At 39.9% G+C, this 18738-nt stretch overlaps 3 protein-coding genes across 3 annotated transcripts in view; 2 read left to right on the top strand and 1 right to left on the bottom strand.

Annotated features, from left to right (window-relative positions):
* LOC135206043 (ruvB-like 1) overlaps positions 1 to 18738 on the top strand; it is a 140382-nt gene that overhangs the window by 24758 nt on the left and 96886 nt on the right. The gene's annotated exons all lie outside the window — the stretch shown is intronic.
* The window catches only part of LOC135206044 (uncharacterized), a 136667-nt gene that overhangs the window by 37313 nt on the left and 80616 nt on the right, over positions 1 to 18738 (bottom strand). Inside the window, 2 exon segments of the mRNA XM_064237228.1 lie at positions 2973 to 4124; positions 4403 to 6161. Coding sequence (XP_064093298.1) covers positions 2973 to 4124; positions 4403 to 5335 — 2085 coding nt within the window. The 5' untranslated portion in view covers positions 5336 to 6161.
* Positions 15439 to 15948, top strand: LOC135205994 (uncharacterized). The gene has a single exon (XM_064237165.1). The coding sequence runs from the start codon at positions 15439 to 15441 to the stop codon at positions 15946 to 15948; it is 510 nt and encodes a 169-aa protein (XP_064093235.1).

The raw sequence follows: 18738 nt of genomic DNA, 5'->3' as shown, positions 1-18738 counted from the left end.
TTTCTTCAAATTGCATTTGAAAAAATTTCTATTAAACTGTTTGATTACGTAAAGCAGAAAAACTCTCTCTCTCTCTTATCTCCTGCTCTCTCTCTCTCTACTCTCTCTCTCCTCTCTCCTTCTCCCCCCAAGGCTAAAGTTGAGCGAAACTACACGAAAAACGGAACTTGAGTGATACCTGGAAACTAACATAACCCTTCGACACCGCTGGTATAGTGATGCACTCATCTTTAAACTGAGTCACGGCAGTTGCCACTTACAAGCCAAGGGGGGTGGGGAGGGGGTTTGGGGGAGGGGTGATACGCGGGGCGTAGAGGGGGAGGGAAGGAAGCTTGAGAAGGGTGGGATGGGTGGAATATATCCTTGGTTGAATAGAGGGTTAAGGGGGGGGGGGGGCGGGGTATGGGGATTTTTTTGGGGGGGGTAGGGAGTCAAGGATAAAGGAAGCGGCAACGTTCAAACAGCTTTTTAGCGGAACAATGGGAAAAATCATCGGCAGCATAACTGCTTTCTGCAACCTTTTTACGACTCTATTGAACGCGTCTCATGGCGATGAAAAGAGGATATTTTGATCACTTCCTTGAATATCTTTTTTTTTTCTTTCTTCTGACGTTTTCAATTGTGCATTATTTTTGGGGGCATCTTTTCTTTTTCTCCTGCCAGTTCAGGATGTATTGTTGATTATTATTTATTTTTTTTGGAAATGTAGTCGGCAGCACTTGTGATAATTGATGTAGGAGAGAGAGAGGTGGGACAAGAGAGGGACCATGAGAGGAGGAGAGAGAGAGAGGAGAGAGATGAGAGAGAGAGAGAGAAGAGAAATTTTACACCAAAGCTATATTTTGATGGTGATGATGTAGGTCTGCAACACTCAGTAATGTATATAGATGTGAGAGAGAGAGAGAGAGAGAGAGAGAGAGAGAGAGAGAGAGAGAGAGAGAGAGAGAGAATACACAAAGTTATATTTTTGATGGTGATGATGTAGGTCTGCAACACTCAGGTAATGATATAGAAGAGAGAGAGAGAGAGAGAGAGAGAATACACAAAGTTATATTTTTTATGGCAATAGTATAGGTCTGCAATGCTTAAAAATTAATGTGGAATGGAAAGAGAGAGAGAGAGAGAGAGAGAGAGAGAGAGAGAGAGAGAGAGAGAGAGAGAGAGAGAGAGGTGATTGAAATTATAGAAAACTTAAAATGTACAAAATTATATTTTTGATGGGGATAATGAAAGTGCAATGCTGTGAAATTAATATAAAATGGAAAGGCAAAAGAGAGAGAGAGAGAGAGAGAGAGAGAGAGAGAGAGAGAGAGAGAGAAGAGAGATGAAGTGGTGCAATCAATCCTCCCACTGTAAAACAAGGCAGGTAGGGGGATCCATCATTGGTAGGGGAATACAAGGCAGGGAAATTGTTTTGATCCCACCTAACCGCCTTTTCCCCTTGATGGAGAGAGAGAGAGAGAGAGGGAAAAAAAAAAGACGAGAGGAGAGAGAGAGAACCCTAGCGAAGGATGATAGAGAGAGAAGAGAGAGAGAGGGGGGGGGGGGGAAAGACAGCCTGGCCATTAACCTGGCCAGAAATGAAAGCAGGTGACACACGAGGCTAGTGGTTACCTGGTCATTCACCTGTGTATGTACCTTGGTTAACGTTTGTTGATGTTTATTCTCTGTGGCGCGGAGCTGGCGCAGGGCTTCAGAATCGAGCTGGGAATTGTTTGATCATATTTTGATAAGATTGTGTCCCAAGCATAGGTAAACACAGGTGAACGCTCCTCATTCTGTAGCCCTGCGCCAACTCTGAGCCACAGAGACTAAACGTCAACAAACCCAGGGTCCTCATACGGGACGCAACCTTATCAAAATATGATAAAACAATTCCCAGCTTGTCTCTAGCACGAAGCGTTGCTGGAACACTCTACAAACCTCAGTGTTTTAGGGTAAGAGGTAACAGTTTACAATGAGACCCAGAAACAGGTAAAGCAGAGGGAATCGTGTTCTCTTCTCTCTTCTGGGTTGTTAATTCGATACGAACTAGTTATTTTACCAAATTGAACCCCAACAAGAAGACGTCCTTCAAAGAAAAAAACGATAGTCAAATGAAAGAGCAAAAAGACGCCAAAAATTTCCAGTTGTTTCCAACATTCCTTGCACGCTCTCTCGCTAAACATTCTTTAGAATCATCCAAATTATAAACCGAAAGCGCCTTATTAGGAATTAGTTACATGCCATAAGAGATATCTACCAATTCTTGGGACCCTTCTAGCACGTATACCTGAAGTTTTTCGGGATCGAGTAGATTTTAAAGAGTTTAAAGGAGATTAAAGAAGATTTCGAGTGATTAACTGCTACTGGTCAGCCATCGCATACCTAACTGATTCAGGGTATTTCTGGGACAGAAGGGCTCTAAGGGCAGCTAGATGCACGAAGCCCTCGGAAAACTGGGTCAGCGACTAGCCTCATTAAAATAGATGGGATACAGAATGGATCGACCGGCGCAAACGTTGACAGAAAACGTACTTAAACGTTCAAACTGAATGAAAACAACTCACGGTGATAAGCTTTTGTGAAGGGATATCATCAGTTAGTTAAAAAGCGAGTCGTTCACTTTTGACGCCTCGTTTTTGTACCCGTTTAATAGAGAATTTGCAAAGCCGTAGGTTGAGATTGTCATAGATAATCCCTGTGAGTTCTTTATTGGATTTTATCATAGCCGCCTCTCGTGGGAGTGTGGCCAATGATTGCATGAGGTTGGTGACGTAAATAGACAGCGAAATGAATTTCGTAGGTGCTAGAAAGGCAGCTAGGACAATTCCACACTTGTATTTTTGTTATAGCAAAGTATATCTATTTCATAACTAACTGATAATAACTTATGGCTAATCCTGTGAAAATGGTATCGACTTTCCGGAGTGAGCTCCACTCTACTATATGTAAACAAGATTCAAAGCAAGTAGCATTTTGATGATCCTTACCTTGGTGGTGAAGGGTGTGTTTGGGAATCGATTGACCAGCTGTTCCCGACTGAGATGTTTGAAGGAAATGGAGTCCCTCGTCCAAGTCCACAAGAAGTTCGGCTCCACGTTCCTCAGAAGCCTAGCAACAAGTGGAAGGTCGCTGTCAGTCAGGTCGTAGTCTACGTAAGGGTTGTAAGGCTCCGGCTTCTCCTCCTCCTCTGCTTCTTCTGTGTCATTCTTTTCCTCTTCTGGGCAGTCACTGGCGTTTTCCCCTTGAGATCCGCTCTCTCCGTTGCCCGATTCATGTTGCGAGCAACTTTCCTGATCTTCATCATCATCGTCATCCTTGCCGTTGTCTACAGACTTCCTCGTGGCAATGTTGGCAGTACTATATTTGAATATGGGAGCGTTCTTCTCCGTTATCGACTCGGCTAAACCTTTCCTAATTTCAGATGGACCCAAAATGGCAGTGTTGAAGTGGTCACTATTCTTTGCAGGTTCAGCACTAGTGTTATCACTTGGTTCTTCTGCTGCACTGGAAGACTTTTCAGATTCTTGTGATTTGCTATCATCAGAAGTAGAGTGATTATCAGACTGGTTGTCAGAGGCAGATGAAGTCTTGTTCTCATTTACATCGTGATGAGATGGTGGCACTACAGTTTCTACAGTGGAAGAACCTAAATTGGCAGTGATTCTCTGGTCTTTATTATCAGATTCTAGTGGGGATGAAGACTGGGATGAAGGTGAGGGAACTGAGAGTGATAGGGATGAGGGGGAGATGTCTGTGTTTACAGATTCAGAAGGAGAAGATTCGACCGTTTCTGTTTGTGCAGATGAGGGGGAGTCATCGTCGTCGACTGTAGCACCATGAACCTCAGAGTCCTCTTCCTCCTCCTGGTTTTGTTCATCTTTGGTTTCTTCGCCCGCTCCTTTCGACGTGGATCCTGATGTCTTATGATGTGGGTGTGAGTGGCTCGACGCTGTATTCGTTGAAGGCGCACTCAAAGGGGACATGAAGGACAGCTGGTACCCAACGTGTGGACAAACACAGTTGTTCGGGTGAGGATTGACGTATGGAACAGTATGCTGAATTTTTTCCACCCACCCTCTCCTTCTTAAGGCATCTTTGACAGCGGGGAAGTATCCGAATATGGAGAAGACTCGTCCTTCCTGTAGGAATTAAATAAGAATTCAATCAACAAAAGGAGCACGTTTTCCTATAGCAGTTTATCAAATGTTAAAACTACTGTTGATTTGTAGTGAAGAAAGGTCACAAGTTTACTATGCTTTGTGCATATGACATAATCATGTATTCTGTCCCCTTGTATGACTGCGATTGGTAAGATCTCCAATTAATCAAACCCATGAATTACTACACAAACTGCAACCTACTTAAGGAACTTCTTTGTAAGACCATATTCAATTATGATGAAAAAAAAGGTACTTACCAAAATGGCCCTTTCAGTGAAGAGTTTGACACGCCTGATCTGTTCTGAGCAGACCTGCTGAGAGCGAGGAGAAATACCGGCCAAGGAGGAGCTTAGTTTTCTCCCAGGGGATCTGGGGAGTCCAGGGCTTGTAGGAGCTAAGCAAAAGTCAAATGCACCAACACCAGGCCCTCCACCACAGCGACCACTCGAATGCCGCAGTCGAGGACGAGGTGAAATTTCAGTTGGACTCACAGTGGATTTCTTATGGAGAGGGAGTTCTTGCAGGCACCTGGAGTTGCTGTTCTGGGAATTCAAGGAATTTTTGTTCTTCAGATTTGTACACTTTGCGTTCGAGTTTTTTGGCAGCCCATTTTTACCGGCTCCAGTACCTGCGGGTAAGGTGATGGGAATCATGACGTTTTTGCGGGACGCTTTTGATATAGACTCACATTTTGAGCAAGTGATTTTTGATAAGACATTCTTGGGGAACTTTGACTGTGGTATCTTTTGGTTCACGGAAGAGGAGGAGGAGTTTGAGGAGGCTGATTTGATGGGAGATTTGTTATCTTTCTTCTCAGGTGGTTTGGTGTTGGTGCTGGTGGTGGTGTTGACTGAATTTTCATACTTGGTCTGGGTCAGTGTGAAGTCTTCTGAGATCTTCTTGACGTGCTGACGGACAGCTGTGGACGGTCGAATGTTCCCCTTCGATTTCAGTTCCTTCTTGTACAGTTTCGCTGTCTTCTTCCATTCTTTGTTGTTGTGTGTAGTTTGGTCTTCTTTGGTGTGTGAGCTCTGTGTTGCATTGTTTATGTTTATGTAATCAATATGGGGTCTTATCTGAATGTTATTGAACGGGATTTTGCCATGTTTCAGCAAAGGAGTTAAATGCGCTGGACCTGATCCAAAATGTTCTTGCATTTTCATTGCTCTGCCTGGAATTGCAACCTTCATAATTCACCAAAAGTTAAAGGAGATAGTGAACAAATTTCTACCACTTGACTGGCATGCCCTTAGACTGGGAAGAACTTGTGGGTCTCCCCTCTAGATGTCCAGAAACATCATTGCCCTGGATCAGATGCGCATGGAACCTTTTGGAGTGAAGACGATTGTCGCAGCTGCAACAAGCCAATGTTTCTTCATGAGCCATTACAGGTAAAAACAGACTTCTCTAAGGGGCCTCCACTACTCAGCTTTAGGTTCTGCGTACACCGTCGTGGCACAGGAGCCATCAAAGAGCCTGAGGGACATGAGTTACGCTGTTTTCGGGAGATCTGTAGCAGGACTTGTCTTCGTCTTCTCCCCGACCATCTAGTTGTACAGTACACCTGCTATCTGCAAGGCACAATTTGTGCAACCACAACAATGCTTTCTCTGTCACATAGAATCATGTGTTGCATTTCTTTGAAGTAGTCAATGAAGGAGGCTCAGATGATGGATGGCTATGCTCGTCACCTTACAGTGGGGCAGATTTGGTGTTTGTGTGCATCTGAAAGAACTGGTTGCCAGTGGCATCATGGGGGGAGCATCTCAGACTAGAGCTTGGTCTTTGATGACAAACTAGTCCATGGAGAAATGCAGCTGACTAATGAGCTGAGTCATATTTCATGGAAGAACTTTCGTGAGGATAATAGGACTGAAGTATATCAATGCTTTGAGGGTGGAGAGAAAAGTGAAGAACGTCTCCTGATGCCTCACCCAGTAGGAGTTTACAGCTAGGAGCTCTTGGCTGTCGGGGCTCGTGTGGTGCAGAGTGACTTCAGGCCCCAGCTGTTGATATCTGCAAAAAGGAAAAGGGAGATTATTAGTTCATGTGCAGTGGAGGTTTATATGTCTTAGAAGATAAAATGGGCTACAGAATATAAAGACTTAATGTCACTTTACTAAAACTTGAACATATTGATAAATTGATAGTGGGTTGTCACAGACGCTTAAGATCACTGGAATTGTTTTGATAATTGGAGATCATTAAGACCTGAACTTGATTTGGAATAGCAGTAAAGATCCCTGAACCATGGTTGAAATATTAGAAAAGATCCCAGAACCATAGTTGGAATAGTAGTAAACATCCCAGAACCATGGCAGGACGTGAGGGACACTGTAGGCATTCAGGTTATTTTCAAGCGTCCCTTCGGTCCTTAGTTGCACCGAGTTTTTAGTCTTTTACTTTACATCTTTTCCCATTTCCTGTTTTCCATCTTACTGTCCAACCGCTTTAACTTCCCCTTCTCACTGTCTTAAGGGTTAAGTGACTGAAAATGCCCTAGTGCACATTTTAAAAAACCACATATCAAGATCGCAGAACATACTGACGACTACTAAAATATTTATGATGGGAGATGAAGGCCAGGAAAATGATTTATTACCGAAATGACATTGAATGGGCAAAAATTCCAGGGAGTTAAATTTACCTAGAACAAAAGGCTGAAAAAGGTCAGACAACCAAATTGTATTATATTTTTCACCTTGGCGCCATCTTTATATAAACATATTCTTTCGTGTATATTCATGGCTTGGCTCTTCACTAATTTTGTAGTATTTTACGGTATAATTATCGGAATATCCCCAAGATATTTTGGGGAACTTCTTCCCTGTACACAAATGCATGTGCAATTGTATTATATTCATTACCTTTATACCACCTTTAAATAAAAACACTCATTAATATTAATGGCTTGGCTTATCTCTATTTCTGCATTGCTTTACAATCAAGGTATTTAGAATTTGTCCAAGATATTTTAGGGAATTTCTTCCCTGTATCACAAAGGCTTGTGCATTGTATTATATTCATTACCTTTATACCACCTTTAAATAAAAACAGTCATTAATATTCATGGCTTGGCTCATCTCTATTTCTGCATTGCTTTAAAAACAAGTTATTTAGAATTTGTCCAAGATATTTTGGGAAACATCTTCCCTGTATCACAAATGCATGTGCAATTGTATTATATTCATTACCTTTATACCACCTTCTTTAAATAAAAACACTAATATTGTTATTCATGGCTTGGCTCATTTCTATTTCAGAATTGCTTTACAAGCTACTTACTTAGAATATGGCCAAGATATTTTAGGGAATTTCTTCCCTGTATCACAAATGCTTATGCAATTGTTTTATATTCATTACCTTTATACCACCTTTAAATAAAAACACTCATTAATATTCATGGCTTGGGTCATCTCTATTTCTGCATTGCTTTACAATCAAGGTATTTAGAATATGGCCAAGATATTTTGGTGAACTCTTTTCCCTTTTATTGAGGATGTTTGGCATATTTGCAGGTCTCTAGAAAGCCTTCTGTCGTCCACAGGGGTTTCAACAGAGCCTGATACACGACGCTTCTTAACCAGATTCCAAACTTTGGGCTTCACGCCTTCTCCTGTAAACTCTTGTTCGGGAACATTTATGTCGTTGGTTTGGTCTATATATACATGACTATATATAATATAGTTATTATATAAGTAAGTATTATTATAATATATACATATATTATATAAATATATAATAATATATGCAGTTATTATATATACACAAATAATATTATTACATGTATCCTTAAATCTTTATTTATGAATTATAATATACTATATATAGTAGACCATAGTATAGGAAGATACTTGTTATATATATACGCTAAATATGTATATGTTATATTTATATACACACACACACACATATATATATATATATTATATATAATAATATTTAATATATATATATATATATATATATATATATTATAATATATGTATATATATATATATATCATATATATATATATATATATATATATATATATATATATATATATTATATATATATATTATAATATTGATTATATTTGAGAGAGAGAGAGAGAGAGAGAGAGTGAGAGAGAGAGAGAAATGGTGTAGTCAGCTTCTAAAGGAAATGATACCATTCCATTCAAGGAATGGAACATTATATATATATGAAAAGAAAAGAAGTTTGAACCTTCAAATTTAGGGTCAAGGAACTTCATCAAGGATGAAAATGGTGACCCTCCTCTCTCTCTCTCTCTCTCTCTCTCTCTCTCTCTCTCTCTCTCTCTCTCTGCTCCCCCCACTTCTTGACCTACATGACCTCGAGTGTGGACTGCGCGTATAATCAATGGAAATGATGTAATAATGGCGGTCGTATGTACCTTGACGTCCCGATCGATCTCCATCATGGAAGGGGGAGAGAGGGAGAGAGAGAGAGAAAGGGAGAGAGAGAGAGAGAGAGAGAGAGAGAGAGAGAGATGAAAGCTGTAGGTTGACAGATGTGTGCGGAACAGAAGACATATGCATGTAGTAGAATTTAAGGTAAATAGAGAGAGAGAGAGAGAGAGAGAGAGAGAGAGAGAGAGAGAGAGTTGAAAGGTGTAGGTTGACAGATATGTGCAGAACAGACGATATATATATGTAATAGAATATAAGGTCAATGGAGAGAGAGAGGGAGAGAGAGAGAGGCGACTTTGCGGGGGCGGAAATCAATCCAAGAGGTTAGAACGAAAACCAGCATTTGAGAGAGAGAGAGAGAGATGAGAGAGAGAGAGAGAGAGAGAGAGAGAATTAAGTTTCTGAAAGAAAGGGGGGAAAATGGATATTTCCTCAACCGGGTGGGAGTGTAGACAATACCCAAACAATTCTGTTTTGTTTACACACAGCAAAGGGCGTAATGGAAGAGGGTATACAAAGTTCTTAAATAAGAAAGGAATAGAAATAACAAGTGAATTCCCCAAAATTCTTTGGAAACCAGGTGAAGGGATAATATGGCTCTCTCTCTCTCTCTCTCTCTCTCTCTCTCTCTCTCTGTCTTGCGTACTGCACACCTTTCTCATCCTTTCAGCTTCCATCTCTCTCTCTCTCTCTCTCTCTCTCTCTCTCTCTCTCTCTCTCTCTCTCACACACACACAAAGATCGAAACTATAATTAACCGCTCGTAAGCCTTTTACACTCTAAGGGTTTTGCTTGGATGTGAAGGAGGAAGGAATCGTTGGAAATGCCCGCGGGCGGCATTATGGCTTAGAATTAGTGAGCGAGAGAGAGAGAGAGAGAGAGAGAGAGAGAGAGAGAGAGAGAGAGAGAGAGAATCCCCTGGCATGTGAATAGATCGTGAATTAGAATTTTGTTCGTGACGAGTATAGCGTTTGATATAGCGCTATTTATTCGTGGCTGTCTGCACTGTGATATATATATATATATATATATATATATATATATATATATATATATATATATATATATATATATATATATTCTGATTGCTGTATATATTTGCCATATATACTTAAAAATATATGAAAATGTAAGGATAGTTTATACAAAAGAAAGCATAATCATACATGCAAAATGAAACTGCCTCTCTCTCTCTCTCTCTCTCTCTCTCTCTCTCTCTCTCTCTCTCTCTCTCTCTCTCTCTCGTGGTTAGCTTTGTATTCATGTCTTTGCAAAGGAAGTATTTGACCTTTCTAAGGAACTCGGGACATCGATCACTTTTGACCAAAACCTATACCAAAACAAATGTCTGTGATTGCTTTTATTTATCTGTTAATTTATTTAATTTATTTATTTATTTCATTATTTATTTATTTATGTAACTTTTTTTCGTATTGCCTAAAGGAATAGATAAAAATATAAATGATTAAAATGCAAGGCGAATTGTTTTAGTAAAATGTTCCTAAGTAAAGCCATGCACCCGTGTGCATCCTTCTTCCTCTCTTCTGCTTATGCATAACGCATGCATGCTCGCTTGTCAGTGCTTGTGTACCCCATTTCCCCTTTCCTGAGACATTAGCCATTGTTGCCATGCCAACGGATACTCGGCAGGGCTGTTACGGGATGTTGTAGACTAGTTCCTCGAGCTTGTTATCAAATGGTGGACATTATTTTCGAAAATAAGGGATAACTTTTACCATCTGTTAATTCCGAATTTTCCGTCGTGGTAACGTGTGTTTTTGCCTTTCGCTGGATTGGCTAAAACTGTTTTGCTCGTCTCAGTTTTACCTGTCTCTGGATTGGCTAAAACTTTTTCAACCATCTCAATTTTACTTGTCTCTGTATTGGTTAAAACTGTTTTAGTCGTCTCAATTTTACCTGTCTCTGGATTGTCTAAACATGTTTTACCCATCTCAGTTTTACTTGTGTTATACATTAGCTAAAACTGTTTTGCCTGACTAGCTGGGCCAAAACAAAAACTGTTTTACATGTCTCTAGCTTGGCTAGAACTGTTTTATCCATCTTAGTTTTACATGTCTCTGCTTGGCTAAAACTGTTTCACCTGACTAGCTGGGGCAATACTGTTTTACATGTCACTAGCTGGCTAAAACTGTTTTACCAATGTGAGTCTCTTACGCCAAAGGGAAATCATGAATATTCGCTGGAAAATCCAGCGTAGTGTTCCATCCACGCTAGGGGGAAAAAAACATGGAGGGGAGGAAACTTAGGGAGAAGATCCTGGAAAGTTGTTAAATATGAAGAAACGTCTCCTGTTCCCTGTTCGTCCCTGCTGTCCCTTATTCCCCAGACAGTTCGTTTCCTTTGCTGTAGGTCTCTGTAATATTCACGACCTTATTTTTTTTTTAAGGGAGGGAGCTGGGGAAAAGGTTGGGGGGGAACGTGGCAGAGTGACGTGTGCGCTTTTGTGTCTCGAAAAAAAAAATAGAATAAAAGATAAATAAATAAATAAAACTTTCTGAGGAGTTTGTGCTCTGGAGAGAATTCCGTACGTTGTTGACAATCTAGAATCCCGTGTATTGTTGCTACTCCAGTCTCTCATGTGTTGTTGGCACTCTAGAATCCCGTGTGTTATTGGCACTCTTACAGCCCCGTGTGTTGCTGACATTAGAGACGGTGTTGTTGGCACTCTTAGAGAACCGTGTATTGTTGGCACTCTAGATTCCCGTATGTTGTTGGCACTTTAGAGACTCGTGTGTTGTTGGCATTCTTAGAGAACCGTGTGTTGTTGGCACTCTCACAGTCCCGTATGTTGTTGGCACTCTTACAGTCCCGTATGTTGTTGGCACTTACAGTCCCGTATGTTGTTGGCACTCTTACAGTCCCGTATGTTGTTGGCACTCTCACAGTCCCGTATGTTGTTCGGACTCTTACAGTCCCGTGTGTTGCTGACATCAGATACGGTGTTGTTGGCACTCTAGAGTCTAGAGTCCCACGTGTTAGAGAGGCAGGGAAAGGGTTTTAAAGATGTTTATCGTAAGAAATTTGTAGAATTCTATATGAGCTTAGACATCTTGCATAGTCACTGAGATTTGAGCTGGTCTCATACTTGTAAAAGGTTAATTTTGTAGTCTGGAAGCTGACCCTTTTAGCAGTTTGAAGCTACAGTTATTTTGTTGACTTAATTTTATTTATTTCCTACAGTTTTTATTTTCTTGTTTTTATTTATCTTTTTCTTTAATAAGCGGCTAAGTTCACTCCGAGAGTAGAGATGAATCTGGATAAGAATTGCCTTTCAAGATATAAATGGAAAACTTTCCAGTGAAAAGTTTTATTTATTTCCTACAATTTTTATTTTTATAATTTTATTTATTTTTTCTTTAATAAGCGGCCAAGTGAGTAAAGATTCATCTGAAGAAGAATTACCCTTCGAGATATAAATGGAAAATCTTTAAAGCGAAAAGTTTTCAATGTTCTGTCAAAGATGTATAGAATATCTTGCCCGCATGTTGCGATCTATAGATGATTAAGGAAAAAAAGATAGACAAAAAAAGAGGTAGGGGAAGCTCTACGTAGGAATTGATGATACCTATGTCGAAAAAAGGGGAAATATGTATGCCAGGCACCCCGCGTCACGTCATCAGTAGGCGAGGCCAGAGTCTGGCGAGGCGACACGCAACATGCGACAAAAAAAAAAAAAAAAAAAAAAAGTTCATTTTTATGAACAAATCCACCACGGGGAACTTCCGTGTTTACCAAAGCAAGGCTTGACCTAAGCTTGACCTTATCTTGTCCCCCACCCTCCCTGTTTTAGGCTAGGTCGTTTGGCACTTCCCCTAAGTAACTGCAAAGGGCCACATGAAAGTCATTTATGCGATTATGAAAAAAGATTATTTTCAAGGTCAAACTGAGTAAAAAAAACATAGTTTACAGAGCTTTATATACAAAATCAAGCAGAGGTGGGCAGAGTGACAGTTTCTTGATTCGGGCAGCGTGTTCTCCAGACATAAATGACAGAGAATTGAAATCCGTCTTAAGGACAGAAAGAGCCAGGGAGAACATCGTCTCCAGGTATTCGAATCCAAAGCATTTAAAAGTATCCCGTCCGCCTGGCATTTTTACGTGACAGGAACTATGATCAACAAGAAGAATTTGTCATGGTGGGTCATGTGGCATTGCCTGTAACGTTGCACGGTATGAAAAGGAAATATTGTATGTAGCAGCATTGCTAACAATGTTTCCAGATGTGAAGGAAATTGTCAATATGTTATATTACATCATTGTATATAACATGGCACAGCTTAAGACCGCTCTGCCAAACGTGGAATCAGAGGAATTTGTTTCTGGTGATTATAAATCAGTTTCTCGATATCATGTGGTTCGGCTCCACAATAAGCTGTAGGTTCCGTTGCTAGGTAACCAATTGGTTCCTAGCCACGTAAAAATATCTAATCCTTCGGGCCAGCCCTAGGAGAGGTGTTGATCAGCTCAATGGTCTGTTTAAACTAAGATATACTTCTTTGACAGCTTACAGAAGCAGAATCTTTGATTCTAGTTCTGTAGAAATGCATGGCGGACAGTGGCGCACCATTTTAGTACTAAGGTGAAAACTTTTCGTACCAATGTAGCCAAATGCCCCAGCAGTTAAATAAAAATACATAGTCAATACGGATAATGTAAGCTTTTGTTGTGTAACATTCCACGCGTTGTAGTGACGAAACTTCTCTGTTACCAATCTTGTCAAAAATACGAGACCTCAGCAGCATGTCGGCCAGATGGATTGAGAGCTCTCACGGGGACCTGTTATTACAAGCCCTTGTGAAGGATGGCCTTCTACAAGTATAGTTGCGTGTGATGTGTCGTACACTTGGGACGTGTCACTGCTCGTATGTCACTTGTTTTCACTTTTGCTGAATCCTACGCAAAGAGCAGAGCCGTGAATGAGGTCGTTTTTCAATTTGGGTAAAAAAGAACCCACCTGGATTTATCGTCATGGTACTTAGTATATATTTATTTTCGTGTCGAGTGAGAATGTGGTCGATTTTACGAAGAAACTTCCAGCGGAAAAGTTTAAGATAAATGTCGATTTCAGTCGCGTATCATAAGATTGATTCAGCGAGGTCAATTTTTCGTCTAGTATTTTTATTACGTTATTAAACAAGAGACCAGTCTGGCTTCTGTGTCGAGTCGGGGGAAGTTATGGGGGTAGCGGCTTCATCCCAAAATACCACCTGAAAATCGATAAGGGGTACATCCTCTGAAAACATATCATCTGAGAGAGAGAGAGAGAGAGAGAGAGAGAGAGAGAGAGAGAGAGAGAGAGAATACATTGATATCTCCAAAAGACAGGCAATCAGAGATGGAACCTTATTTAGTGAGAGAGAGAGAGAGAGAGAGAGAGAGAGAGAGAGAGAGAGAGAGAGAGGTAATCAAATACCCAGAGAGTGAGAGAAAGAGAGAAAGTGAATACACTGACATCTATATAAGAGATAGGCAGTTAGATTGAAACTATTTATAGAGAGAGAGAGAGAGAGAGAGAGAGAGAGTCTTACAGCTGCAAAAGACAGGTAATCATATATAAAACCCTATTTTCCTCAGACGTGTCCCATCATGTTATCAGGGACTGCAGCGCCGATGTCTCTCCGTAAAAAGAAGAAAAAAAAAAAACACACACACACACATGCAGGCGGATTTTCATGTCCACAGACAAAAGGATCGACAGAATTCTGTGACTTTTCGTGCAAACTATTAAACTATCCTTTCTTCGTAGTTTTCTTTGTCTCGTTTCGCTTTATTTTTCTTCTTCTCTGCAAGCACTCCGTTCATCCTCCTCCTTCTAGAAGCCCGTCTTCCTTTTCATCATCAGTTACCTGTCTCCCTTTTTTTACCCTTTTTTTTAGGTCCCCTTTCTCTTCCTTTTTGGGAAGACGAGGATCGTGGCGTCCTGCCAAAGGGAGGCAGTCGTCGATTCAGCATTGCATCAATCAGACGACGTCAGAACAAACAGTTTTCACAGTTGAGCCTCTACCCCGAGGACAAATACGATCTAAAATAAAACTGAGGACAAGAGGAGGAGGAGGAGGAGGAGGAGGAGGAGGAGGAGGAGGAGACGGGTCCTCACAGAAAAGCCAATCCTCAATCAAACATAAATCCGCGGTAGCAGAGACGTAACGTCCGTGGGAGCGAGAGAAAGGAACCAATTTATACAGACTGGTGTCAACAAGGGACGCTGGGATATTTTCGCTGCTGACGGGGCAGACATATAGCTATCAAGTTCTGCAGAATGTTTATGGTCTGTTATGAAACGGTCTGAAGTTGTACCCCTGAAGGACAGACAGTCTGTCAACACACAGACTCGACAACAGCCTTTGAGAGGCTGTTATCGCCAGTGTCTGTTGTAACAAAGACTGTGATTTCAGAGAATGTTATTGACAGAGTCTGTTTGAGTGGTGATTGTCCAGACGGGCTGTGATTGTCAGGGTGTCTGAGATGGTCAGAGTTTTTGATCGTCAGGGAGTCTGTGAATGTTTCAGTCTGTGATTTATTGGTCTGTAACGTTCAGGGAGTCTGTAAATGTTACAATGTCTGTGATCTATTGGTCTGTAAAGTTCAGGGAGTCTGTGAATGTTACAGTGTATGTGACTTATTGGTCTGTAACGTTCAGGGAGTTTGGGAATGTTTCAGAGAAGGTGTAATGTATGTGGGGGCGTAGCGTAACCGCCAGGGAGTCTGTGAATGTTTTTAGTCTGTGATTTATTGGTCCTGTAACCGCCAGGGAGTGTGAGTTTGAGTCTGTGATTTATTGGTCTGTAACCGCCAGGGAGTCTGTGGATGTTTTAGGGTCTGTGATTTATTGGTCTGTAACCGCCAGGGAGTCTAGAATGGTTCAGTCTGTGATTTATTGGTCTGTAACGTTCAGGGAGTCTGTGATTTATTGGTCTGTAACCGGCAGGGAGTCTGTGCATCCTCGTCAACAGCAATATCCTATCATCATCTCCATCATTCCTTCTCCATCACCTGCCTCCATCATCTCACCTCCATATCTTCTGCATCATCCTACCTCTATCACCCATCTCATCAACCGATCTCCACCACCCATCCCATCTCCATCATCCCTTCTCTATCACCATCTCCATCATCCCTTCTCCATCATACCTTCTCCATCATCCTATGTTCATCATCCCATCTCCATCATACCTTCTCCATCATCCCATCTCCATCATCCTATCTCCATCATCCCTTCTCCATCAACCGATCTCCATCACTCCTTCTCCATCACCCTATCTCCATCAACCGATCTCCGCCATCCCTTCTCCATCATCCTATCTCCACATCATCCCTTCTCCATCATTGTTCCTCCATCATCCCATCTCCATCCCAGCTCATCCTAACCTCAACGAATAGTTTTCGTTTTACGATCGTCCGCGAGACTCGTAAAAGAAAAAAAAACCACCAGATAGAATTATGAAAATATAAAAGTGTAAAAGTATATCAATAAAAGTATATTACGGCCAAGGAAATTACGGAGGACCGGCAATTTCCCGGATAATATAATAAAAAATACATAATTATGGAACATTTTCCTGGTTCCCTCAGGAACTCCTGAGTCGTACTTGGGATTATGGTATATATATGGTCAAAGTTTTTTTTATATTTTTATTTATTTATTTATTTTTTTTTTTGCCCTGTTCCAGCAGTGTGCCTTATCGAAAATGAAGTGGTTTAGTTTTTGCTTGATCAAGAATGAAATAGCTTTGTTTTTCGTTGGCTACGAAGGGGGGGAAAGCGGGGGTGGGGGGGTTGGGCTGGGCTTGGGGCTTTTATTTTCGATTAGGTATATTATCTATATATACATATATATAAATATATATGTTATTTATATTATATAATTTCTTCATATTTCTTGCACTTGGATCTTAAAGCTTTGTATTGAGAAGTGTATCCCAAAAAGCACGAAGAATTAGAGAATTTAGGAGGGCATTGTAGCTATTACAATCGCGTTATTATATATATATATATATATATATATATATATATATATATATATATATATATATATATAAAATATTCTATTAAACTGAGGTGTACTTTGTGTCCTGCATGTGTGATTTAATTGCCGAATTTAAATATTAATGTGAGCGGATAATAATTTTCTTTTTTAAACTGTATAAGTACGTGTATATAGAACAGATTTTCGTCCAGTTAAAAAAACGTATAAAAAGTCAAATATTTTAGCAGATAAATTGGTTGTTGAATATAAATTAAAATACAAGTGGTAGCAGCGGTGTAGGTCAGTTGCCTGCGTCATATATGACGATATGAATGTATGAAACTCATCAGCCATATTACCACCTTCAACATGATGTGTCTTTCATTTTCAATAAAAAATAAATTGACTTTCTTCTAGGACTATTTCCAATTTACCTGTCAAAGTGACACTGATTGTACGTTCCAGGAAGCCGAGTTACATATTGAATTATATGTTCTCCTCCCTCCTTTCGAAAAATAAGGAGACGTGAGTGATATTTTCGTTTTACCAAAATTTTACCAAAAATCTTTTTAGACTGACGTATAACTTCCAGCCAATGCAAAATCGGACACAGTTCAACGAGTAACGGGTGTTGCATTTTATACTGAAAGTCTCTCTCTCTCTCTCTCTCTCTCTCTCTCTCTCTCTTCTCCTCCTCCCACTCTCTCTCTCTCTCTCTCTCTCTCTCTCCCCAAACGTTTGGGTCACGTTTCTTTATTCTCCATTTTAATTTCTGTCCTGTCATGGAAGCCTTTGTGGTGGTGTTTGAATTTCAACTATCCTTAGAGATGAGAATTATATATATATATATATATATATATATATATATATATATATATATATATATACATATATATATATATATATATATATATATATGACGCTTGTATACGTTTGTTCATTTAAAGTAAGAAACCACTATTTGAACCAGACTTTATAGCATCGATAACTTATTCTTGAATTATATAATATATAACTTATTCTTGAATTATATAATATATAAAATTAGAAAAAAAATCCAAAATACAAGATACACAAAGCAGTCATAAAATCTAGTAAGCATCTCTTTTCAAATTCAATAATAAAATGGGGAGCACTTACAGATTGGCGGGCCCACTCGACCGCTGACCGAAATCGGCGGAAAAACACCAAAACCAATATGGCGGCGATACCAAAACAACAACAAACAAAGTAGGGAGCGACTACATATCCGCGACGATCAATTTATGTGTGCTGTCAGTAAGGCCGTGGCGGAACGGCGCTTCGCGCCTTATCCGCATATTTAAAGATTCTTGGCAGGCACGGCATGTTCTGGCAAGAGGTAATGTTGCGCTGCGCGCGCTAACCACAGGGGTTACAGTAAGGCTACTTACCGTGGCGGATGGATTTGGGTGTCGTGATACCAAAACAACAACAAACAAAGTAGGGAGCAACTGGCCCGGTAAAGTGTAAACAACCCTAAAATGGAAAATTTTTCAAAAAATATTTCGTACCCAAATTCTTTATGTATTAAAAAAAACAATAATAGGATGGAAAAGTTTCCAAAAAATATTTTGTACCCAAATTCCTTATGTATTTAAAAAAAAGAACTCAATAATAAGTTGGATAAGTATCCAAAAAACATTTCGCACCCAAATTCCTTATGTATTAAAAAAAAATCAGTAATAAGACGAAAATAAAAAACATTTCGTACCCAAATTCCTCATTCATTACAAAAAAAAGTCCTATTTTCTTCAGGAATGTCGTCCAGTAACAATCAAAGGATTACAGAGAATCCCTGGCATTACTTCAGGTCCTTCGTCTGTGAATGTCATCTTAAGCCATTGACCTTGTGAGCAATGGTTTAACTCGGCATGACCTAATCCCTCAAAGCTTCCTGGGGCACATACCTTGATGACATCTTCAATTTAAAAGAATATATATTTTTTTGCGTATAATTTCTACCAAGAATGCCATTTATTTTTTTTCTAGGTAATTCATCCAAAGAATGTAGAAGATTTTTTTTTTGCGTCTGTATTTCATCCAAAGATTGTCAAAGGATATTGTTGTATTTGATTTCTCCTAAGAATGCTCAAGAATTTTTTTCTATATTTAATTCCTCCAAAAAATGCCAAAGATTATTTTACTATCTTTAATGCCTCCAAAAAATGCT

This window comes from Macrobrachium nipponense, chromosome 29, assembly GCF_015104395.2.
Source record: "Macrobrachium nipponense isolate FS-2020 chromosome 29, ASM1510439v2, whole genome shotgun sequence".
Classification (NCBI taxonomy): Eukaryota; Metazoa; Arthropoda; class Malacostraca; order Decapoda; family Palaemonidae; genus Macrobrachium; species Macrobrachium nipponense.
The sequence above is the reverse complement of the archived record's forward strand: the minus strand, read 5'-3'. Positions and strand labels throughout refer to the sequence as shown.

What these genes read in the sequence shown, in the direction of transcription:
- LOC135205994 (XM_064237165.1), top strand. Translation starts at nt 15,439, where the DNA reads ATGGTTCAGTCTGTGATTTATTGGTCTGTAACGTTCAGGGAGTCTGTG.